Raw genomic sequence first — 25695 nt, forward strand, 5'->3', positions numbered from 1 at the left:
ATTGGCTATGGGCTTATTGTATATTTTCTTTATTACGTAGATATATGTCCTCTCTCTCTGTATTCCCAAGGATTGACCAGGTTTTGTCAAAGCTCTTTTGGAATCTATGTAATGAGTTACATTTATTGATTTGTTGCTGAACCCTCTCTGTACTTCTGGGATGGAGCAGACTTGATTAGGGCCTATCTTATGTTACTGAATTTAGTTTATGTGCTGGACTGAGTAAGAATGGGCCCCATAAGCTCATATATTTTAATGTTTAGTAAGCAAGGAGTAAGGAGATATAGCCTTGTTGGAGTAGATGTGGCCTTGCTGGAAGAAGTGTGTCGCTGGGGGTGGGCTTTAAGGTTTCAAAAGTCCATGCCAGACCTAGTATCGAGTTAGCTCCCCCCCAACCCCCGTTGCCCTATGGGTCAGGCTTGTTGAACTCTCAGCTACATCTTCAGCATTATGTCTGCATATGTGACACCATGCTCTCTAACACAAGGATCTTTGACCAACCTCTGAAAACTCCAACTAAATGCTTTTTTCAGAAGAGATGCCTTGGTTATGGTGTCTCTTCACAACCACAGAACAGTGGCTGAAACGGAGGTTGGTACTGGGGATGGGGTATGGCTGTGACAGGTCTGACCATGCTGTTCATTGAGGAAATGTGGAAGTCTTTGTTTGAGACTTTTGTACTAGAATGCTGCTGGACGCTTTAAGCAGACCTTAATGGGGGCTCTAGTTGGAGCACAATGCTGAGGGCAAACTGAACTGTGGAGGACCTGGCTCAGGACAGTTCAGGAGGGGAAAAATACTAGGAAATGGCCTAGAGAACATTTTTGTGGTTGCTTTTTTTGGTCCTAAAATTCTGTCTAAGGCTAAAGTGAAGAGACAGCCTAGTATTAATTAATTCTGTTTTGTGGCTGTGAGATATTATAACAGAAAAGGATGAAGCTGGACAAAGAGATACAAAATATGCAGTGTGAGGGGCAGAGAGCATCAGGAAAGGTGAAGCTGAAGCTTAAAGAAAAGAGAAAAGCCTGATGCTCAATGAAGAGAGAGGTGGTGACCCCATCTCACCCAGCTAAGCTTCCAACTTGTGAAGGGAAAGGCTTAGCAGTGAAGGAAGCCATCACCAACAGAAAGCTGAGGCAAATGTTTCTGAATGAGAGGGCCAAGTTCCAGCCCCACCAAGCAGCAGCCAGCCTTAGCAGCCTTAGCCTCAGGATTCTGCCTTTAGAGTCAAGGATACAAGAGAAGGCTTGTGGAAGGAATCTAAGGAAAGCCACCGAGACCAGGACTGTGCCAGGAGTATCTCGGAGAGGCCACTGCATGAAGCTGTGAGGAAGAGGCCTAGATTTTTGTTGAAGACCCCAAGATTGTAGAGATGCTAGAGTCGTGGGATACTGGCCAAGGACACTTGCTAACAGAATGTGGAACCAACCCAAGGGAAAAAGTCTGTTGCAGTCAACAAACCTGGAAGGGGTTGGAGATCTGAAGAGCACTTTGACATCAGACATGTAAAGTTAAGATTTAGAGTTTGCCTGGCTGTCTTTTGGTCTTGCTTTGGTCCAGTACGTACTCACTTTCCTCCCTTTTGGGATGCTAATGTATAGTCTGTGCTGTTGCATATTGGAAGTATGTGGTCTGCTTTTTTATTTTGATTTTACAGAGGGCTACAGTTAAGAGATGACCACGAGTCTCAAGAGAGGTTTTGAACTTTGGACCTTTAAACTGTTGATACTTATGACAGACTATGAGGACTTCTGAAGTTGGACTAAATGCTTTTGTATTATGATATAGCTCTAAGCCTAGGGGGCCAGGGAGCTGAACGTGGTCCTTTAGATAACAGAGGCCTTCATAGGCTCTAAGTCACCAGGGAGTGACTCTATTTGAAAGGATTAGGAGGATTAGGAGTTGTGGCCTTACTGGAGGAAGTGTGCCACTGGGGTTGGACTTTGAGGTTTCAAAAGTCCAAACCTTGCCTAGTAGTGCTATCTTCTCTCTCTCTCTCTCTCTCTCTCTCTCTCTCTCTCTCTCTCTCTCTCCCTCCCCCCCCCCCCTCTCTCTCTCTTTCCACCCCTCCCCCCCTCTGTCTCTTCCCCCGCCCCCCCCCCGCCTCTCCCTTCCTCCCTCCCTCCCGCCCACAGATCCTAATGTATAACTCTCACTTACTTCTCCAGTGCAATGTCTGCCCATGGGCTGCCGGGTTCCCCACCGTGGAGATAATGAGCTATGCCTCTGAAATCTTAAGTAAGCCCCCCAGTTAAAAGCTTTCTAAGAGTTCCTTTGGTCACTGTGTATCTTCGCAGCAACAGAACTGTGACTAAAGCAGTTTGTATGTGTTTTACTGGGAATTTTTTGCATTCATATCCATACTACATATGAGAAATTGGCTTATAGTTTTCTTTTTCTATGGATCTTCATCTGGTATCAAAATAATACTGACTATGAAAAAAGAATCTGGAACTATTCCTTCCTTTTCTATGTAATTTGAGTAACACTGGCATTAGTCTGTCTTCATTACAGGTCTGGTAGAATTCTTCACTAAAACTATCTGGCCTGGTCTACTGAAGATATTTTTTTTTGTTGCTTCTATGGCACTGATTGTTTGCGGCTGTTTGAATCATACTTCACTTTGACTTAACTTTGTAGGTCATCTAGATATGTGTGCATTTCTTTTACATTCCTTCAGTTTAGAAGGATACAGTTTTAAATGTGTCCTTATAATTCTCCATATTTCCTCAGTATCTCCTATGTTTTCATCTCATTTCAGCCTTTGTTATTAATGTTACTAATGTTATTAATTTGAGATGTTTTTTGATGTAGGCACTGAGAGCTGTAAATGTTCCTCCAGACTGTCTTCATTATGTTCCATAGATTTTAGTGTGTTATGGTCTCATTTTCATTCAATCCTCAGAATTAAAATTTCTTTCTTGATTTATTCTTTGATTTGATTATCATTCAGTAGTTTTAAAATATCTATAGATTAAGATCTAATAAGTATTTCTAAAAGTAAAAATTACTACAATGGGGACAATTCTTGCTTTTCTTTTTCTCAGTCTTATTATCTCTCATCTTATTTTTAGAATAAAACAAACTGCTTCTTAGTATCACTAGTAGCATAGGCCAATTGGTTTCTTTTTCTGTCTGTCTGTCTGTCTAGCTAGCTAGTTTTTCCTCTGGTCAAACCTAATTACTTAATACAGTCCAAAGCAGCAATTATGTAAATCCCTCATGTTAAATAACTTACATTATAAGTGAAATTACAAATGTTATCAGGGTCTCAACTACCTGTGTAGTTAAGGAGAACGGCGTAAATTCCATGAGGAAAGGATACGTTAGTGGAAATATCCCAGGCTGAGCAATGCAGCTATGCAAGGGACAGAAGTATGTATGAAAACCAATGAAATATGCAGTCATAAACGTATCCTTCCTAATTTATACATTTACTGAAATCCTAATTAAACTTCCAACAGAGGGAAGAGTTTAGCCACAACCCATACAATGTGCCCAGTTCATCAAGAAGTACCAAGAACTCAAGTAGGCACCCCTAAATCCTCTGGTGTCATTATCCTCCAACCGACCTGGCTCTACAAAGTCATTTCTTTTCTTTTATACAAGTGAAAGGCTAGAATGCTACTGCACAGGGACCAGCCAGGCTTTATGAAATATCTAGGACCTTCCTAAAGTTGCTAAACTCCTAGCATGGAGCATTGCACGGCAGGGTGGTGCAATAGTATTAGCTCTCTAAACTGTGGTCTACTTAGGACTTTACTAATCTGTAGAACGAGGTATCATTTCTCACCTATCAGATTAGCAAAACTCAAAAGTAAAGCAAGTTTGCCAGCACAGCCATGGAAAAACAAGCACTCATTACTTAGCTGAATGCTCATTAGCAAACCCTTGTGAGGTAGAATTTAGCATAACCATATATATTTTGAAGGAGCAGCCTATCTATCCAGATATAAAACCTCCTCTAATACAGGAGATCTGCACAATGCGATTGACATGTCTCTTCCAGATCGCCAAGTAACAAAAGTACACCTTAGATACCCATAAACTGTCAAGACTCAATTAGTAAGCAGTAGTAAGAAACCATGAAGAAAGATTTCTTCTAATATACTTGCATCTTTATTTAGACCTCACACCCACAAATTTTAAAAAAGGACAAGAATTAAATCTGTTGTCAACATTTACACATTACTGTGGGAGTCTTGGTCATTGGGACAATACGAATATTTATTTAAAAGGAAAAATGTGAATACATTATTTGTAGTTGCTATGGTTTATTAAAATAAAAAGGAATCCATAATAAGTCTAGTAAATTGGAATATAAACTGGTACCCGGGACTGGGGCGGGGGCTCCGTGGCTACAGAAGCTTCTGAGGAAATGTGATAATCTAAACTCCATCCAGGACCCACACGGTCATGCACCACAGCACATGTGGGGGCCCACAATAAATAAATGTAATTAAAATTTACAGCTCACCCAAAATTCTTCCTTTAAATACTAAATAAAATTGCTAGTTTTTTTTTAAATCTCATAAGGTTAATATAAATTTATTAAACATCTCCAGCAAAGTTTAGAAAGTTTATTACAATCCACATTTTTAAAAAAAATTATAAAATTTCATCTTTAAAAATTAAAATGGAGCGCCAGGTAGTAGTTTTAATCCCAGCAATGGGGAGGCAGAGTCAAACAGGTCTCTATGAGTTCAAGGCCAGCATGGTCTACAAAGCAAGTTCCAGAACAGCAAGGGTTACTCAGAGAAACCTTGGGTGCCCCTGGAGCTGACAAATAGGACAGCTCAGCAGGCAGAGGTGCCTGCTGCCAGGCCTGACAGCCCAGGCCTCATACAACCCGCCTCATACAAGCCCAGGCCTCATACAACGCACCCTCCAACTCCACACTCGCCAACGTCAACGTCTCCCTCAACCCTACACACACAACCGAAATAAATAAGTGTAGGAAAAAAAATTTAAGTCAATGCTGTGGGAGAGAAGAGGGGAGAAGCAAGCTAAATGGTTATGTATACTTTTCTCCAACCCAACTGATAACTTTTATATAATTTCCCCTGCAATCCAGCAGTTGTCTGATGAAGATGAGAGATTTAACAAGAAGCAGTCACAAATCCCACTGCTAGTTCTCATCATTTAGGACGCATAGTAAACGACAGACAAATCTGTGGAAAACAAATCTAAGCCAATAAATCGGCCTTTAGAGGCTGAGACACAGGAGGATCATGATTTCAGAGCAAGTCTGGGCTATAAAGAAACACAGGAAGGAAGGGGTGGGAGGAGAAGGAGTAGGGGAGGGGATGAGAGGGGAGAAGGGGAAGGGAAGGGACACAGTCCAATAGTTAAGAGTAATAAAAATTTTTAAAAAGTTTAAGAATGAAGATACACAAAGCACGGCGTCCTACCTTAAATCGCTTGTCCTGAAGAACTTTCTTGATGGCCACCAGTTCTCCTGAGTCACAAAGTTTGGCTTGATATACCACACCAAATGACCCATTTCCAATGACTTTAGTGTCTGTGTAACTGACTTCCTGTGGCCTGTCAGGACCCTGTCCAGGAGTTGCCACCACTGTGGTTACCTTGCTGCCATCTTTATCTCCTACAAGAAGAGAGATGTAAAACAAAAATGAGAACTATATAGAAGTTTACAAACAAACAAGCAAAAACCCAAACCTACCAACACATACAAAGTAAAGGCATTCTTTACTTAAATACTTATCAATTTAGCATGTAAGATAGTTTTCAATTATAAGCAATTTAACCCACCATTTATTTAGTCATTCTAATTATGCCTATTCTGCTTCATTTAAATACATAATATCTTTTGCTGAAAACAAGTGCCTGCAATGTATTATTGTCATGGCACAGATACCGGAGTTGTAAGAAGAGGTCTGGAGGAAGGGTGAATAACAGAAGACAACAAGGAGGAGAGATAGGATTAAAATGTGTGTGAATGAAACTGTGGAGAATATGTAATTTTGAACACTACTAATGGGAAGCCAGCTGTCACAGCTAATGCCACTCTGGGCACACACTGAGAGGCTATATACATAAATAGATGCAATGAAATTAAAGCTACCCCAAGACAAAGTGGACTCCCTCATGACTTGTGTCTAACTCATCTTTAAGCCCATTTACTTAAAAACAAATAAATATAACTAAAAATGTATGAGTAGACCAACTCCGACCTGACCATTGTGACTTCTGGAAAATAAGGCCTTGAGTTTCTGCTCTCCTTGATCTTACTCTTTTAACCTCAAGTGCGTGTGTATAGTAATACCTGTGAGAACATAGTCACACGAGGACTAGAGCTTTACTTTAGGGATAGCATAAAACAAAGCACAATAAACCCCAGTCTGAGTTGCACTCATGTGTGGCTTACCGCCACACCTTCATCTCATTTACAGACCTTTCCTTACCTTTTTCCGTTGCCTCATCCTTGGCGACAATCCAAAATGAGCCCTTGAAGCTCAGGACCAACTTCCCATCTGACTAGGCAGTCCACAATCGTCTCTGAACTCCAAACTTTCCTAGGCCACAGATGGTTCTCAAGGGCTTTAAACTGTTCTTTTAGTGACTTCACAATACACCCAAGTTCCAGAAACTACAATCACCTAGAAATGACAATCATGCCTCCCCAACCCCCTCGGCTCTCTTTCCTAACAAATGTTAACACCAAACCAATACAAAATATAAAACTATATGTATATAATGTAAGCTCTTTGGCCTCACTGAACGATCTTTGTCTCTATTTCTCTTCCACTGTGTCTTTTACTCTTTTTTAAAGATTTATTCATTTATTATATATAAACCCAGACACACCAGAAGAGCGCATCAGATGTCATTACACAGGGTTGTGAGCCACCATGTGGTTGCTGGGATTTGAACTCAAGATCTTTGGGAGAGCAGACAGCGCCCTTGCCCGCTGAGCCATCTGTCCAGCCCGGGATTTTAAGATGCTAAGTAAACTCACACTAAGTCTCTTAAGCATTTCCCAAACAGCAGGTTCTTGATAGATGGACACTTAAAATGTTGTGGCAAACAATGACAATATGCATGTCCATTTAACACAGACAAAAGCCGATATGCAATGACTGACATCAGCCTTTCCTTAAGATGTCCTTCATATCAGGTAGGAAACAGTGACAAAGTTATGAGTGACTCCTAAAGATGGCCAGGTGATTTACTGCATAACTGCGGGTAGTCTGCATTATGCTTTTAGTTTCAAGGCAAAACACTCAAAAATATATTGCTTAATTAACGCAAATTTCAAATTAGCATAGCATCATTTGTGAATGACACATCAACACCAGTTTTTATTTAAGCACTCCTATGTATGTTTTGAATGCATACAAACAGCAGCAGAAGCCAACACACATATTGCACGCCTCAGAGCTCTTAAATATGTGCTTAGTCATAACCCAGATGTTTTCTAAAACCTACCAAGTTCTATCTTCAAAATTCTGACTGCTTATCTTAACTACAATTTTTTAATTGGCTGTCAATTCTACCTTCTCGCTCTTCCTTAAGGAAAAAAAATCTTAGTTTTCTTACCTTTTTCTTTTCTTTTTTCTTTTGCTTTGTTTTGGCTCTTGGTTTTTAAGACAAGGTCTCTGTCTATCGCCCTGACTGTCTTGGAACTCACTATATACAAAGTCAGCCTGGAATTCAGAGACCCACCTGCCTCAGTACAATACCCACCTTATTTGTTAAAGATAGGTTCGCAGTCTTTTAAAATTAAACTCTAAATCAAGAGATGCAGGGCAGTAAGATGTAGAAAAACTATAACACAAAGTACTGAATACATTTTATTAGAAAAATAAAAAGCTGAAATGATTTCCTAAAGTGTTTTTTTCATAATATGAAAGATAAGCCACATTCTCAAGAACTCTGAATTACTAAGTCTATTAAACAAGTCTGCTTTCCAAATCTCAGGTCTAATTCACAGAACAAAGCATTCCTACTTTGGAGCAGATAACTTGTATGAATGGTCGCTGGGCTCCACAGTACAAAGAAAAAGTATGCCTTTCGGGGTTGGGGATTTAGCTCAGTGGTAGAGCGCTTGCCTAGGAAGCACAAGGCCCTGGGTTCGATCCCCAGGTCCAAAAAAAAGAACCAAAAAAAAAAAAAAAAAAGTATGCCTTTCTACTGTACGAAGACAATTCAACACAGAAAGGGGAACCAGAGTTTTGACTTGGTTCCTGTAAGACATGCTAGCACAGCAGCATCTAGGATGATCTCCCCCGTGAGCCTCTGCAGGGAGGACTCCCAGAACCTCCTCATGTTTCAGGACAGAGTGCACACTACTGCAGACAACCAACAACCCTTTTTCCATTGCCAAGTCCTCGGCGTGGGAATGCCTAGTTACCCCAGCATCCTGACTGGCAAATGGGAAGAGGTGGAAATAAAGTAACTGCTAAAGTACTGAATAGAGTAGAAAAACTAAATAGCCTTTATCTGTGCCTAGTGAAGATTTGGGGTCGATGGGGGAGGTGAAGTGTGGATGTGGGGAGCAGGGTCTCACTGTATAGATCTGGCTGGCCTCGAACTCCTCATATAAACCAGGGATCCTTGAACTCAAAGACCACCTGCCTCTACCCCAAGTGCTACCCTACCCCACCACACCAAGATTCTTGATGCCCTCTCCTCTGAGTGGTGACTGCTGCAGACAATGACCAATCCTTTAGTAGAAACTAGATTTATTTCATTTTCTCTTAAGCACTTAGAGAGACCGCAGAGAGCTCTTGTATCATGCCGCGCCTGCAGTAACCGAGAAGCAATGGCTTTCAGGCTATACACAGCTCAAGAATCCTAGAACTTTTATTTCTGACGGCTTTATTTAAAGTTTAACTTCAAAAGAGTGTGGATCTGTCTTCAGGAATGAGCCAGGCATGGTGGTACAAACACTTAATCCCAAAACTCAGGAGGCAGGGGCAGGTGGATCTCTGTGAGTTTAAGGTCAGCCTGGTCTACAAACTGAGTCCAGCGAAACCAAGACTATTATACAGAGAAACCCTGTCTTGAAAAATAAAAAGTAAAATAAAATATTAAAAAAATAAAATGACAAACAAAAATTTCAAAGATTACACTCCTTGACATCCAAACAACTGGAGATTACTCACCACTAAAAGTTAGATTACCTTGTACTACATTAGAACACCACTGGCATACAAAAATCAAAATCCTCATGAAAAACTAAAAATTATAATATGTCTGTCACATTAGAAAAAGAAATAAACTACTCTGCCTAGCACTAAAATTTCCTAGAATATATGGCATAACAGTTCTCACTCCAGTTATATGACACAAACCATTAAAATAAAATCGGTCTTTAGTAACTGTCACCATCTCTCGGGTAGAACACAGAGCAGTGGAGCAGACCCGAAATATATCAATCACAATAAATCCCTCATGAAAATAATGGGAAGACCTTATGCAATGTAACAACCACATTCCAGACAGCAAGATGGCTTGGCAAGTAAAGTGCTGCTGTGCAGGGAAAACCCAGGCTGGAAACTGGAGAGGTGCTCTGACCTCCACGCATGCGCCATGGAACACACACTGCTCAGGTCCTCTGACCTCCACGCATGCGCCATGGAACACACGATGCTCAGGACCTCTGACCACCACACGTGTACAACGGAACACACGCTGCTCACACCCATCACACATCACACATACAATGATACATACAAAACAAAGACTGTTTCGCTGAAGGCTGTTAAATCTAGAATACAAATGTGGAATGAGCATCTAAAAACTCAAAAGCCCACCTCAATAGTAAGAATTAAAAAAAGACTAATAATTTAAGAGATTCTAGCACGGTCGTTTATTTTACACAAAATTACATGAATTAATAAATCTTAACACAAACTTTACTTATTTAGCAAAACCACTAATTTGATTTTTTTCCTTTTTTAAGTAACTTTTTAAATTTCTGCATTGGTGTTCTGCCTGCATGTATGTATGTGTGAGGGTGTCAGATTCCCTGGAACACACAGTTGTGAGCTCCCATTTGAGTGCTATGGATTGAACCTGGGTCCTCTGGAAGAGCAGCCCGTACTCCTAACCTCTGAGCCATCTCCCCAGCCCTTTCCCTTTTTTTCCTTCTTCCTCTTAAAGAGGCCAGTTCTCAAGATTCAGAGCTGAGAAAAAGCAACAAATGAAACATCTAACCAACAGGGTTTTAGGGAATGTTACTAAGTCCCACAGCCCAGAGAATGGCCCTGAAACCGTCCACGTGCTGCTCCGTGACCTGAGGGGGGCAGTAGAGTTGTAACAACTGTACCTGTAAAACTCGCCCTCTGCCTCAAGACCCTGGCCTCCTTGTATGACACACACTGACCGGAGTACAACATGCCAACTGGGGCTGCCAAGGGGCTGCCAAGCTTCCATGCTTCCTACCTAAGAGCGGCACTGTGTGGAGAGTAACACTACCTATCATTTCTTAATCACAAAGGGAAATAACAGTAATTTTCAACTAAGATTATGGTTGTCGGAAAAGGAAACACTGGCTGCTGTCAATTTTCAGGTTTAAAAAAACCCAGCTCTATGTTAACTGCCTAAAGGACAACTATTAAAGCAGATGCTCTCCCAAAGAAAACAACTTTGCTTAGATACATGAACCAACATAAAAGTCAAAAAGGAAAATCAAGAGCTACAGCTTCAGAATGGACAAATTCTAAAATTCAACTCTTCTTTGGGGATTTTCTACACCACAGTGTCACTGCTCACAGATGCTGGGGCAATGAAGCTGAGGAAGAAAGAAAAGGAATACCGGGAAATCAGTAAAGCAGTCACTCCTAATGGGCAGCAGCTCATTCCAGGGCAATGTCTAGGTAAAAAAATTTTTAGTAAAAAAATGTCAATCCCACCTAATCCTATGTAAAGCATTAGGGTAAACTAACCAAGCAAGAAGGGTGAGCTGAATCTGGTTCTGAAAGGGCTCGGCCGGCCGCACCGCGCTGCAGGCATTTGCTGCAGGCAGCGTTGCTCTAAACACACCGTGAGCTGTGCTGATGACTGCACTGCTACGGCACAGACTGCCGATCCTGAAATGCCTTCATTCAGGTTGAAGACTACTGTACACTATGAACTACAGGGTTTTACTATGCATATAAATACATACAAAGTTTTTGGCTCTTACAGATAATGGTTTAGCGAAAGCAAAGACTTTTCATATTTTCTACCGTCATTCCTGGATGTATAACAAATTACATATCTCTAAATTGTATTATATTAAAATGTTTTATTTTTAAAATTGCTGTTGGAGCTGGAGAGATGGCTCAGCAGTTTAGAGCAATTGTTGCTCTTTCAGAGGACCAGAGTTTAAGTCCCAGAACCCAGACGGTAGACTTACAGTTATCAACTTTAACTCCAGTTCTAAGGGCTCCACACCCACACTCTACATATGTCATGACATACATGCATGCAGGAAAACACACACACACACACACACACACACACACACACACACACACACACAATGAAGTAAATATCTTAAAACTAGGTGGTTTTAGAAAGACACGACTCAGAACCCCACAACAGTATGCAAAGCTCCCAGCGGAGGCTACAGTCTACTGCAACAGAAGAGTCCCTGCATGGGAGCTTGAGCAGAGACATGCACAAGTGTTTGTGCCCAGGTATGTGTTCTAGGATTCCACGTTTGGGGAACGAGGCTATCTGCAGTGGGTGGGCCAGATCACCTCACTCAACAATCCCCACAGACTTATCCAAAGGCTCACCTCTCAGACAGTACTAACATCTGTCACGTTGTTAACACCGTGTCAACACACTTCTACCATGCTACCCTGAGTAGTGGTATTCTCAGCATTGATCAGTCTACTTGAAGATATTCATCAACTATGAAACCTCTGAAGCAGGGATCAACGGCAGTGTGTTTACCTCACATAGAATTCTGAAGATACTCTTCATCATGCAGTATCAAATATTTACCGATTTAATTATTTATGTAAAAATAAACATCTACATTATTAGTATGCAAACTTGATTTTGTCTTTAGTAAGTGGGATTATTATACCTATAATGAATTTTCTGAAATATATTTGACTTATTAGCAGTAAATGTACACTGTATTATATATATTTGTTTTAGAATTTTAAAATGACACTATGTTCTGTGTGTGTGCGCACGTGTGTGTGTGTGTGTGTGTGTGTGTGTGTGTAGTTTGTCTCACACCGGGATGAACTCGCATCATAAGGCTTTGACAGTGGGTGTCCCTACCCACTCAGCGATCTTGCTAGCGTTGTGCACCTATTTTAGATATCGATGCACCTGGTGTTGCCTAGATTTGTTTCAAACAAAAAGAGGGGTCACAAGAAGAAAAAGTTTACGAAGCCCTGAGACACTTCAGTCATTACCCCCAGGTCAGACTGGGAGTGCACTTTCACTGGTGGCCTAGCAGGACCGCTGTGACAGACCCAGAAAGGACAATAGCATGACTGGCATAAACCCTCATGTGTATGAAGGAGGACCACTTTTTGAGCCAACTAATTAACACTCCTGTGTTGCCTCCCCTAATGCTACAACATTAGGTGTAGCATTAAATTAATAAAAAGATTTTCCCAGGTGGGTTTTTCTTGCCTGCTTCTAGTGGAGCAGATTGCACAGGCAGCGTCGCAGGACAGTGGCCATAGAGTGGGGCAACGATGGATGCCGCAGTTCAACACACTACAGAGGTGTGGAGTTTCCAGCTGTTTTGAAAGCTGCAGAGGACATGGATCTTCTAACTGAACTGCAAAACCAAGGGAATTCTGCACTTGCAGCAGAGGCATGGAGTTGCACAACTGCCCAGAGTGATCAGACAGTAGAGGGCGAGCTAAGCAGGAGACAAGCAGAGCTTCCAGTGCACTGAAGCGGCCAGGTGCCCTTAGTTACAGAAACAGGTTAAGGCCAACAGAAGCAACAACTGGGGGTGGGGAGTGGAGAATGGGGCGGGTGTGTGTGTGTGTGTGTGTGTGTGTGTGTGTGTGTGTGGGAGGGAGGGAGGGAGGGAGAGAGAGAGAGAGAGAGAGAGAGAGAGAGAGAGAGAGAGAGAGAGAGAGAGCGCACATGTGGGAGAGCGAGCATGGGAGAGCCATAACACTGTTACAAAGCTGTAACAGTAGCTGCTGTGAAGAGCTGAGAAACCCAAAACTGAGGTACATAAGCTGCAAGGCCAACTGCCTATGATCTGTTAACTGTTCTGGTAAACGGGCCTACACAAGAGCTACAAAACAAAAGGTGTTACCCACTTGTCTTAGTCAGGGTTTGAATTCCTGCACAAACATCATGACCAAGAAGCAAGTTGGGGAGGAAAGGGTTTATTCACCTTACACTTCCACACTGCTGTTCATCACCAAAGGAAGTCAGGACTGGAACTCAAGCAGGTCAGGAAGCAGGAGCTGATGCAGAGGCCGTGGGGAGATATTACTTACTGGCTTGCTTCCCTGGCTTGCTCAGCTTGCTCTCTTATAGAACCCAAGACCACCAGCCCAGGGATGGCACCACCCACAACAGGCCCCACTGGATCACTAATTGAGAAAATGCCTTACAACTGGGTCTCATGGAGGAATTTCCTCAAGGGAGGCTCCTTTCTCCGTGATAACTCCAGCTTGTGTCAAGTTGACACACAAAACCAGCCAGTTCATCACTTGTTATGCTTGCCTGCTGCCACTGTTACCACTCACTCACACTAGAAACAGAAAAAATTCAAAAGAGAGAAGGGGGGAGGGAGGGAGGGAGAAAGGGAGGGAGGGAGGGAGGGAGGGAGGGAGGGAGGGAGGGAGGAAGAAAGAAAGAAAGAAAGAAAGAAAGAAAGAAAGAAAGAGAAAGTCAGTCAAGACCAGTCCTTGAAGAGTTTCTCCTTGCCTGCCCACTTTCCAAATAAAACCAAAGGACTCCACCCCGCTGCTGGGTAACGGACCCCATGTTTTGAAGCGTCCAGCCTACTGCTGTGTATCTGTAATATAGGAGTGCCAGTCACTTTGGAGGATTCTCTGAGGAATGCTAACCACTCACTAGGTAGTTTGACTTATTTAATGATGCACTATATACTGGGTGCTCAATAAATTACACTCTTGGAATTCTGACTTACTGAGCAGAAACAACAACATCCTCCCTGTCTCCAGGGCTCTCGTACCTCTGACTGTGGCCTACTGTGGTGCTTATCGCAATGTTCTATACTTAGTAAAAGCACTGGCCCCTCACTTAGCTAAGAACTCTTAGAAAAACAGAGGTTATCTTGACCATTTCCCTCCTGCTTATTATTAGCACAGGATTTAACACAATCAAAGCGCTCAGCAAATGCTGTCTCGGGATTAGCGGAGACTGCTCTCGCAGCAGCACTGCTCCGCTGAGGGCTGACTGATTCTGCACCTCTGCTTCCACTTCTTTCTATGCTTGCCGCTGATCGGATCCAAATCCCGGGGTGAAAGCACATAAACGCCTTTAGAACAGCAAAATATGATTCAGAACTTACTGAAAATAGGGTGGTGTTTGCCACACGTGGGTTTACCAGAGTCCAGAATTGTTGCTCGCTCTCCAACAATATACTATGGGCTTGGCTATTAAGAGGACACATTGCTGTCCAGGTCCAAAACCTAACTGTGTTCAGCAAAACTAAACTTCAAATACTTCACAGAAAAGTCTGGTAACAGACCCTAGTAGCTACCCAAAATTTTACTTGGAAATAGCTATACTTGTTTTGAACTAGCTTTAATGAACATATTTCTATCTTCTCTTAACTATAACTGTACTTTAAACCAAGCAAAAATGTCAAAATAAAAATGAACTGCACTAATTTAACTCTGAACTGATATTATTTTACTAAAATTCATAGAATCAAGCACATTTCCTATTTTTTTAGCTTCCATGAACTAGAAGAGACTCAAACCAAACCAAAAATGAATAAATATTTGACTTGATCTAATACCACACTTGAAATAATTACCACAGGTTTTAGAAACAAGTATCTGATATCTAAAGGATATGCAGTATGCCCAAGCTGCTTTGACTTTAGAACTTTGACATTTAAAATTTTCATGTGCCTACCAAACTGCACACCTGAGAAACAAAGGGAGATAGACAGGCATTTTCCCTTTAAAAAGCTAATTTACCAGATTACCAATGTAGTAATACACCATACCCAGAAGGAAAGAATTCATTAAAAGTACTTACAGTAAAAAAGCAAATAATTACTTTAAGATCTATGATTCTGAATGAGGGCTTCCTGCCCAGCCACAAATCCAAAAGAAAGCCAGAAAAATCATCTTACAAAACTGGTGAATCGAGTTCTAGCCCATCCTGAGTGCAGCATCAGAACTAACACTCTACACATTTTAGGTCTGTTAGGACTTACCACTCAACCCTTTCATGGAAAATATGGCCTGCCTTCTGACAACCCAGTACACATTGTAGCAGCTCGTTCAATTTTGCTTTCCACTGAAATAGGCACCAAAAAAAAAAAAAAAAAAAAACAAAAACAAAAACAAAAAACAAAAACCTTGCTTCTTTCCCATAGCACATCACACAAGTTCATCTTTACATACTTTAAAGTGTAAAATTATTAATCTAAAAACTGCAGAGAAGTATCTGACACAGAGTCTGTGTTCTCTAGAACCACTGTTTACTACAGGTGGACCCATGTTTTACTAATCACTACTTAACAACCAAACTCCATTAATTGAAGGCATCAACCATGTTCACCAGTCTTTCTAGAAACGACCCCATTTCACACCCACACACAGCAGAACGTAAAGTAACTGCTCGTTTGAGTTTTTTTTTTTTTTAAATCTGCAGCTGCCAGTATCCTTTAGAAACTACAGAGATGAGAGTGACTGAAATAAACACAGCAGACTTCAAAAGAGGTGGCAAACACACAACCAGACTGTCTGACGAGCTTCCCTGCGCCCAGCCAAGATCACCACACAACGCTGACGGAGCACTTCAGAGTTTACAAGGTGTGTTATCTGTATCCATCATAAGCCAACCACTATAAAAGGGAGAGAAAAATGATTTGAAACCAGGGAGAAGGGGGTGAAAACTCAGAAACTAACTGGATTATATAGTAAGATCAGAAACTAAACCCTGGTCATCCGATCCACAAGTTCTGTACACTGTTCAATGCACCTAAAAGTGGAAGTAAACTGAGTCATGCATATTCCAAATAAATCCAAGAAAACTCAGTCCAACAGAAGCTCACACTTTGAGTAAAGTCTTCACACCTTTTAATATAAAGTGTTAAGAACACCTTTTAAAATACAACAGTTTAATTTTGCCTGATAAAAACCAACTTTTTAGATTCATAACTCATCTAAAATGAGTAAAAGGAGACTTGAGAGCACACATTTAAGAAAATGTATCATCATACAAAGGAATAATCAACTGCTTACTACCAGCTATTGCTCTTGCAAGACCAGAAGGAACAGAAATGGAAAACAGGGGAGCATGATTTTCTACAAGCAAAGAGAAGTGTGAAGAACAGATCTCACTAGATCACCCAACAGTTTTGATGTAAATTTAATACTATAATTTTTATAAATCCAAAAGCACAAACTTGCTTTAAAATAGGTATTAAATAAAAGTGCCTTTAGTTTATAAACTACTACCGTTGATGTGAGACTCTTCAAATAAAAATGGCAAAGAGATGCACTGTCCCCACTTCCCATCTGACCAGACTCCAGACACTCAGTTACTGAGCAGCACCGGGACGGCCAGCCTGACTCTTAACATTGCCACGTTCCTACATCTGCAATCAGTCACACAAAACCGTCCCTTTCCCGTAAGCTTGCAACAGTTTTACGTCAGTAAAATCAATCCCAGACAAATTTATCCCACATCTCGCATCTTAGTTGTTACTGGGGCAGGGGGAGTCTTCCTTTCTTCTCCCTACAGATTTCATTCTAAACCCCAAGATCTAAAACCAAGCTTAACCACAGGTAGTAAGCGAAGGCACAGGACTTGGCTTATTTGGCTTATTTGTCACTGTGAATACACACATATTTATATTAACCATTACGCAGTCCTTTATAGGACAACTTAGGAAAATACACCTAAGAAACAAACCCTGAAATTTTAAAATTTCAACAAAGAATACTACTTAATAGCTTCATAGGAACCCATGTAACTATGAAAAGTAACCAGATAAGAGCATGGTCATTTACGTCAGGTCTGCAAGAGACATCATACATAAATAAAATTACCTTTCTAACCATTTCCCCAAATATCCAAATCTTTCTAATGCATATTAAATGCCTAAATTATGCTTAGGTCTACCAAAGTCCATTGATCCAGGAAGGAAGAGTATAGCCAACTACGTCCGATCACAGAGCTAAGCCACTTTGTGTCTCTCCTCACAAAGCTGCATTAGAAACAATGCTCCCTGGGTAAAGAAAAAAGACACAGCCCTGAATGACACCGCCCTACACACACTGGTCAGAAATGCGGCTGACCTTGCTGGGGGTCAGCCTTCCAGAGCACCTCCCACATTGGTTAGGCCAGCCTTCCAGAGCACCTCCCACATTGGGTAGGACAGCCTTCAGAGCACCTCCCACACTGGTTAGGACAGCCTTCAGAGCACCTCCCACACTGGTTAGGACAGCCTTCAGAGCACCTCCCACATTGGGTAGGCCAGCCTTTAGAGCACCTCCCACATTGGGTAGGCCAGCCTTCAGAGCACCTCCCACACTGGTTAGGACAGCCTTCAGAGCACCTCCCACATTGGGTAGGACAGCCTTCAGAGCACCTCCCACACTGGTTAGGACAGCCTTCAGAGCACCTCCCACACTGGTTAGGACAGCCTTCAGAGCACCTCCCACATTGCTGATATTGTGAAATGTCAGAAACTGAGGACAAAGGTAGGAAACAATTTCATCCTTGGATGGCCTGAATGTCTCTAATTCTTCCCTTTTCAGATATTTTTGTCATCTCCAGTCAGATATTTCAATTGGACTTCAAGTCGATGAGAAGTGAAAAGCTCCTAATTAAACAAATCATTTGTAAAAAATCAGACAGTTTACCAAGCTACATTTAGAAAACAATGATAGTGAGTGAAATCAAAACACATATGCTGTTTTAGTTTTAAAAACCATCCAGGCTGAGAAAGTAAAGCCCATTTGTTTCATGGCTCTGTTTCCTCCCGCAGCACCGTGTTCCTGTCTGTGACAGTCCTCAATCCGCAGCTACTCGTGAGGAAGGAAAGGGAAGTGGAAGAGCTTCCTACACTTCATTTCTCACCTCCGGTCCCCAGCACCCTACTCATCATCTGTAACATCACCAGGTTTCCAGGTTAGTGAACCAGGCTGAGGGAAGGAACGAAATCAACAAAGGACCTACCCAGTACCCAACACTGAAGCCTCCCTGAAGCCTGTTCTCCACCTCACTACTACACCTGGAGGTGCACAGAGTGAACTAAAACAAGCCACATTCATAAAGGACAAAGACCCGGAATAAGGAAATAAGGAACCAGGAAGAAGTCACAGACAACTAAAGACATGGGGGAAACAGCTCAGTGTAAACCATGTGGAAGGTCTGGGGGTTGTTTAAGACACAAACATACTATAGGAAAAAAGATGTGAACAGCAAACTAAAAACCGTCATTGACCTCAGGGGATGGCCGGGGCACACCTGTTCTTTTCTGACTCCTTGGCAGTTCAATGCTAGCTTGGATTACTTGGTGAGACTCTGTCTTAAACAAACAAACAAACAAACAAAAACCTACAAGATCATACAAGTAGAAAAAAAATCCTATAGATTTAGAAGCTACAGGAGAACATAAGAGCATGAAGTAAAGCAAGAATCCAAGATAAATGTGATAAAATAATAAGTAAAAACAGGAAATCATTTCTAGTCTCTACATTAGAGTTTTTTGTTACAAAAATAATTCTCTCTCATGGGTGGAAACCAGAAATTAAAACTCGCAACACCAGCAAGGCTGTGCCTCTCAGAGGCCCTGAGAATCCCTCCTGTTTCTCCTAGTTAGGAACAAAACCTGCCCTGCACCCTGACAGCTCTGCCAGTCTACTCTGCCTCCTTGGTTAAATCTCTCCTGTCTCTCTCTTTCCTAAGGATATCTGTCCCAATGGATCATTTACAATGGCCTTATTTCAAGATTCTTAAATTAACTGCAATCTACAAAAACTCATCTCACAGGCAAAGTACCACCCTAAGCCGCAGAACTCGATATGAATACCATTCTTGACTAAATATCTGAGCTCCCCTTAGGGTGCACAGGTTGAAGCTCTAAGTCATGACAAGTTGATGTCAGGCTGTGGGGCCACTGGTGGGTAATTAAATTTAGATGAAGTCATGAGATCTCTCTCTCTCTCTCTCTCTCTCTCTCTCTCTCTCCCCCCCCCCCCCTCTCTCCCCCTCTCCCTCTCCCTCTCCCTCTCTCTCTCTCTGCCATGTGAGAATACAGTGAGAAGCTGTCAAGAAAGTCAAAGAACCAAATCTAGGAGTAAGACTTCCCAGCCTCAGGACAGGAGAAACGCCACCCTTCAGAGAAACGCCACCCTTCGCCAGCCATCCAACCCTCAGTGCTTTGCTTAAGCACTTGACAGAGCTTCCTTTCCAAAGGGCCATTTTCACACGCCCAGTTCTCAGCTATTCTTTACCTAACAAAACACTCACAGAGCTAATATGCGGGAAACAGCAAAGAACAGAAGAGACATGATCAATGGAGGCAGAATGGACGGGAGAAAGGGAATCACAGAAGGGAAGAGTCGGTTTTGTTTGTTTTAATGAATGAATTAAAACTTAAAAAGAGAGAGGGGGGGTGGTTGGGGATTTAGCTCAGTGGTAGAGCGCTTGCCTAGCAAGCGCAAAGCCCTGGGTTCGGTCCTCAGCTCAGAGAGAGAGAGAGAGAGAGAGAGAGAGAGAGAGAGAGAGAGAGAGAGAGAGAGAGAGAGAGAGAGAGAGAGATATAAAGTGGTGTCCTAGACCAAAAGGTAATCTACCGGATAGACAACACCCAAATACACAAACCATCACTAAGCGATACCTGGAGGCCAGGCAGTAAAGTCCAGCTTTCTAAGCATAGCCCAATACACTGTATGGTTTTGCTTTGTTTTATTAGGGGCAAAGGATCTGGGCTTTAGAAAGTTTAAGCAGAAGAGACGAGCAGCGTGAACTTTAAATACTCTGTGACTCCACAGAAGCTACACGATGGGGGCTGTATTAGTTTTCTCTCTGCTGTGAATTAACGCCATGACCACGGCAACTTACAGAAGCCAGGGTGCACTCGTGTTTGTGGCAGTTGGATTGTGGCAGCAATGGCAAGCATGGCAGAGGGGCAATAAGCTGAGGGAGCACATCTTTTACCACAAGCATGATTTAGAGAGAGCTACCTGGGGCAGGATAAGGCTACGTAATCTCACAGGGGACCTTCAGTGACAAACTTTCTCCAGCACAGACTGCATCCTCTAAACCCCTGCAACCAGCACCACAAACTACAATCAAGTCACAGGGACACTTCATACTCAAACCACCACAATGACAATTTCAAACACTCGATTTTTCAGTTTCTTTCACTTTCCAGTTGTTAATAAGTTACAGGTCAAAAGAGAAAATAAATAGTTTCAGTCATTCCTCTCATCCCCAAATTGCCTACGATATTAAATCTTGCAAATTGGCAAATGCACTTAGTTTCCAATTGTCTTGGCTAGTTTTATGTCAACATGACACAAGTTAGGGTAATCTGAAATGAGGGAAGCTCAATTAAGAAAATGCCTCACTAGGTCCAGCTGTAGAGCTTTAGCTCAGTGACTGATGAGGGAGGGTACAGCACACTGTGGGTGGGGCCATCCCTGAGCCGGTGGTCCTGGGTTTAGTAAGAACACAGAGTGAACAAGCCATGAGGAGGAGGCCAGTACTTAGTACTCCTCCATGGCCTCTACATCAGCTCCTGCCTTCAACCTCCTGTCCTAACTTTCTTCTATGAAGAACCATGGTGTGGAAGTGTAAGCCAAATAAATCTCTCACACTCACAAGTTATTTTGGTCATGGCCAAATCACTAAATTAAGAGGGAAGAAACGAGTTAATGGCAAGGGCTAAAGTTGCCATTTTAGTGAAACTAAACGAAAGAGAAACTTTTTGAAAACTACCCAAAGACAAACTAAAGTCAGATGATCCTCTCCAGTAGAGTCTGCCTATCTTTCAGGACTACCTTACAAGGATCTGCAGTTACAAGAGTGAAAATCCTCATACAAATTAACCACTGTTAGAATAGATGAATAAATGTCATATCCCAGTACATATGTTCACATTAACTTTAAATTCCAGCTTCTCTTTCACAGGGTAGAAGAACTAGTAACAGCCAAGTCACATTCTTTGAGCCAATATTTCATTTCTAGGCATGTAGCAAAAGAAAATTGTGTGTATGTGTGTGTGTGTAATTTTAATTTGTGCATATATATGTATATATATATACGAATAGCAGTAAACTAGAGGCAATCTAGAACAATACTTTAAAAATCATTAGGTAAACTATGATATGCTCACAGTGAACAGAATACTAACCAGCCATTAAAATTACAAACAGTGGGGGGCAGGGATCGAGATATAAGGTAAATTAATGGGAAAAAACTACAAATGCTATTTGGTATAAAAGATTGTTTTTTGCAATACAAGATCACATGAAAAAGTAGGTTATAAAGTGCTATTTACTATGTGGTCTCCATCAAAAAGCAAACAGAAATTGGCTCTGAATCATGAAAATATAGGCAGTTTCTCTTTTTATAATTTCTATATCTCCTATAACTGAGCAGGTACATTTTAAAAATTAAATTTGTTTCAAGTTCTATAAGGACATTTCTTATACAGTTTTGTTTTGTTTGGTTTTGCTTTTTAGATTTATTTATGTGTATGAATGCTTTGCCAACATACATGTATGTATGTGCACTGCATGTGTGTCTGGTGCCCACCAAGGTTAGAAGAGGTAGTTGGATCCCCTACAACAGGAGTTAGATGGTTGTGAGACACCATGTGGATCCTTAGAATGAAACTCAGGTCCTCTGCAAGAGCAGCACGTGTACTAAGCACTGAGCCATCTCTCCATCCTCCAAACATTTTTTTTGCTTGCTTCTTGTTTGCAGGAAGACAGGGGATGGAGGTTGGGGGCATGGGAGAACAGGGACAGACACCACAGAACAGGATGAGGAACAGGACACAACGGGACACAAGGAAACAGGGTCCCTCTACATAGTCTGTCTTTGAACTTACTATGTAGATCAGGTTGGCCTACTAAGTACTGGATTAAAGGTGTGCATCGTCATGCCAACCAGAGGTAGTCTTGATATTACCTAACTTCTATTTTAACTACAACATTACAGTAGCTATTTCCCTTCCCCAACCCCAGTCAGTCTGTCTGTCTGTCTTCCATTTGGGGGACAGGGTTTTACTATGTAGCTCTGGCTGTCCTGGAACTACTATGTCATGGACCAGGCTGGCCTCATACTCATGCAATCTATCTGGGATTAAATCCATGCACAACTACAAAGAGCTACTTCTTAACTAATGCAGTCTTAGTTCTAAAATATTATAGAGCATTACAAGGAGCTGGATTAAACGGCACACTCAGAGTCAAGGTTTATTATTTAAACATTGGGTGTTTGTAGTCAGTAAAGAAAGAGTCGATACACTAGTTAAATTCTGTCAACTTGACATAAACCTAGACATGCCCAGAAAGAGGAGGATCTTAATTGAGTTGTCTCCCTCAGACACTGTGGGCATTTTCTTATTTGCTGACTGAACAGAAGGCACAGCCCCCTGTGGACCATGGGCAGGTGGACCTGAGCTGCATAAGCAAGTAGGTAAGGAAGGCAGAGAAGCAAGTCAAGCAGCAGCACTCCTGCACAGTCTCTGCTCCAGTTCCTGCCTCCAGGTTCCTGCTCTGGTTCCCCTTGACTGTACGCTACAACCTGCAGGAAGCTATAATGAACCCTTCCTTTCCTCAGGTAAGGCTCTCCTGTGTAAACCCAGTAAACCTGGTTCCTTCCCTGGAACCTGTGAACTGGTGGAAGGAGAGGACTCAAACCCAAAATTATCTTCTGCTCCTGCTGAATTGCTTTTGTCTTGTTTTTTGTTTTTTCATGAGGGATTAATCTATACAGTATGCACCTTAACGAGTTAAAGATCTGAAAAGAGCAGTGGCTACAGCCTACCAAAGGTCTGATGAGGAGTAAAGGGGCATAAGACAGCTTGGAGGTAAGGCACTTGCTGCAAACATGACCACCTAAACCCAATCCCTTGCACCCATGTGAAAGAGCTTCTCCTGTTACCTCCTGACTTCCCTGTGTGTGCACGCATGCGCTCGTGTGCCCACACATACACAGGCAGTAATTCTTAAACCTCATGGCATTATTTAGCAGAAAAAGAAATGCCAGCTTACTGTAATAACTAAGAAGACAGCCACATTAGGAAAACCTGTTTGTGCCTGATCACTAATTGCTGTTGCTGTAGGTGCTTGATTTATTTAATCATTACATAATTCTGAGGAAAATGATTTGTGTTAAAATAAATCTATGCCATGAAGTAGGTTTCAGAAAGGACCAAGTATCCAAGAGACCAAAACCACAGCATACTACAATGAATACCCCAAAGTCACTATCAGACACCCAAGTTCTTAAATTCAGAAATACAATCAACCCAAAAACCAAACTTGCTAAAATGAAAACTCAAAAATTTTGCTGACCCAGCAAGTGGTTTCTATGAGGGCACTGAACAATGAGCACCTCAAAATCCTGATTCCTATGGATCTGCTTTAGGTACTAATCAACTCCATGAACCAAACAGCTTTTACTCGGGGTATCACGCCAAACACTTCATCTGTCCAGTCCTAACCTGAAATACAGGTACTAGGAAGTGCTCCTCCATTGACTCAGGGATTAAAGAGCTATCGAGTGGTAACAGTGATAAAACAGTAGGGAATATATTACACACAACTGTCAGTGGTTCCTTACAGAAAGTGCCAAACATGTTGAATACAGTAACCCCAGTTTCTCACTTTATATTCTTTAAATTTATTCCCCTCCTCCCTTCTTTTTAGTTTTTAAGACTTATTTAGTTAGCTCACCTTATATGTGTATGTGTTTTGACTGCATGTATACAGTGCATGTGAGTGCTGGTGTGTATGACAAGCAAAGTGGGGAGCTTATTCACTGGATCTGGAGTTCTGGGCTACCATATGGTTGCTAGGAATCAAACTCAGGTCTTCTGCAGCAGTGGTCTTAACTGCCGAGCCATCTCTCAATCCCCTACTAAGCAACTTTAGGGTATACTATGCCACAGTCAAAATATTAATTGTGGTAACTTCAGTTTTCCATTTGATTTTAATTATCATAATGCATGCTTAAAGGGTATTCTACTGAGAGAACATTAAAAAGGGATGGCAAGGGATATGGATATACCCAGCATTTGCAAGGCCCTAGACTTGGTCCCCAGTATTGCAAAATGGAAAAATAAAGGGCCAAAAAGATGGCTCAGTGGTTAAGAGTGTGTGCTGTTTTCCAAAGACCCATGCTCAATTCCCAACATCTATGTCAAGTGGCTCACAGCTCCTGCAACTCCAGGCCCACGGCATCTCATCTCTGCATTCACCTACTATGCGCCTGCATGCATGTCCCACAAAGACACATGTAAATTAGGATGAATCTTTAAAAAGAAAAGTTAAAAGGCATAATAATCATTTTGAAAAATGATTTGAACTAGATAACCATGTAAAAAAATGAACTTAAAATAACTATGCAAAAATTAAGTCAAAAGCACAAAACTCACAAAAATTAATTCAGGATTCATTACCTAAAAATGTAAATCTATAGAACTTCTAAAGAGAACAAGAATCTAAATGACCTTGAAAAAATTTATTTAACACACACACTTAAATAGGTTATCTAGGTAAAACTGTGCTTTATTAAAATTAAAAATACCTGTTTTACCAAAAAAAGAAAAAAAAAAGACTGAGGGGAAAATACTTGTAAAACTAATTATCTGATAAGAAACTTGTACGCAAATTGTAAAAAGGATTCTTAATACTCAACAATGAGAACACAATGGTGGACTGGAAAGATGGCTTGGTGGTTAGAAGCACTAGTTGTTCTTCCAGAGGATCTGGGTTCAATTCCCAGCACCACACACCACACTTGCAAATGTTGCACGGTCCATTCAGAATCTAACATAATCAGTCACTAAAGCATCCCTTCTACAGTCAGTCTGATTTAAATTCTGCCCGGAACTCCTACTAGCTATACCATGGCCAAATTTACGTATTTCAATTCACGGTGCCTCAAGTCCCTCATCTGTACAAGGATGATAGGCTCTTATCTCAGAGGATTGTTACAGATTAAATAAGTGAACTTGTGCACTGTGCTTAGAAGAGAAGGTGCACTGTGCTTAGAAGAGAAGTTGGCACATGAGGAGCAGGAGATAAGGTACCTGCTACCACTGCTGTTGCTGCTACTATGTATCTTACTACCAGAGGTAGTAAGTACCTAAATGCCACAAAACAAAACAAAAACCAGGCAATATTAGCTATTACCTATATAATACCTATACAAATAGCATAGATAGCTGTGACAGCAGCAGCAGTCTATTTCTGCTTCAGATTTAACAAAAGCAATCCATACTTTTGGAATAACAATGCTACAGTAATGTATCAATTTTGTACAGTCCATCTTAACTGTTCCTTACATATG

At 41.5% G+C, this 25695-nt stretch overlaps 1 protein-coding gene across 6 annotated transcripts in view; it reads right to left on the reverse strand.

The window, feature by feature from the left end:
• Gsk3b (glycogen synthase kinase 3 beta) overlaps positions 1-25695 on the reverse strand; it is a 149630-nt gene that overhangs the window by 90951 nt on the left and 32984 nt on the right. For all 6 annotated transcript variants that reach the window (XM_087577036.1, XM_087577034.1, XM_087577035.1 and 3 more), the window contains 1 exon segment: positions 5412-5605. In XM_087577036.1, the coding sequence (XP_087433162.1) occupies positions 5412-5605 (194 nt within the window).

The sequence above is a fragment of the Rattus norvegicus genome, chromosome 11 (genome assembly GCF_021556685.1).
Source record: "Rattus norvegicus strain SHRSP/BbbUtx chromosome 11, alternate assembly SHRSP_T2T, whole genome shotgun sequence".
Taxonomy (NCBI): Eukaryota; Metazoa; Chordata; class Mammalia; order Rodentia; family Muridae; genus Rattus; species Rattus norvegicus.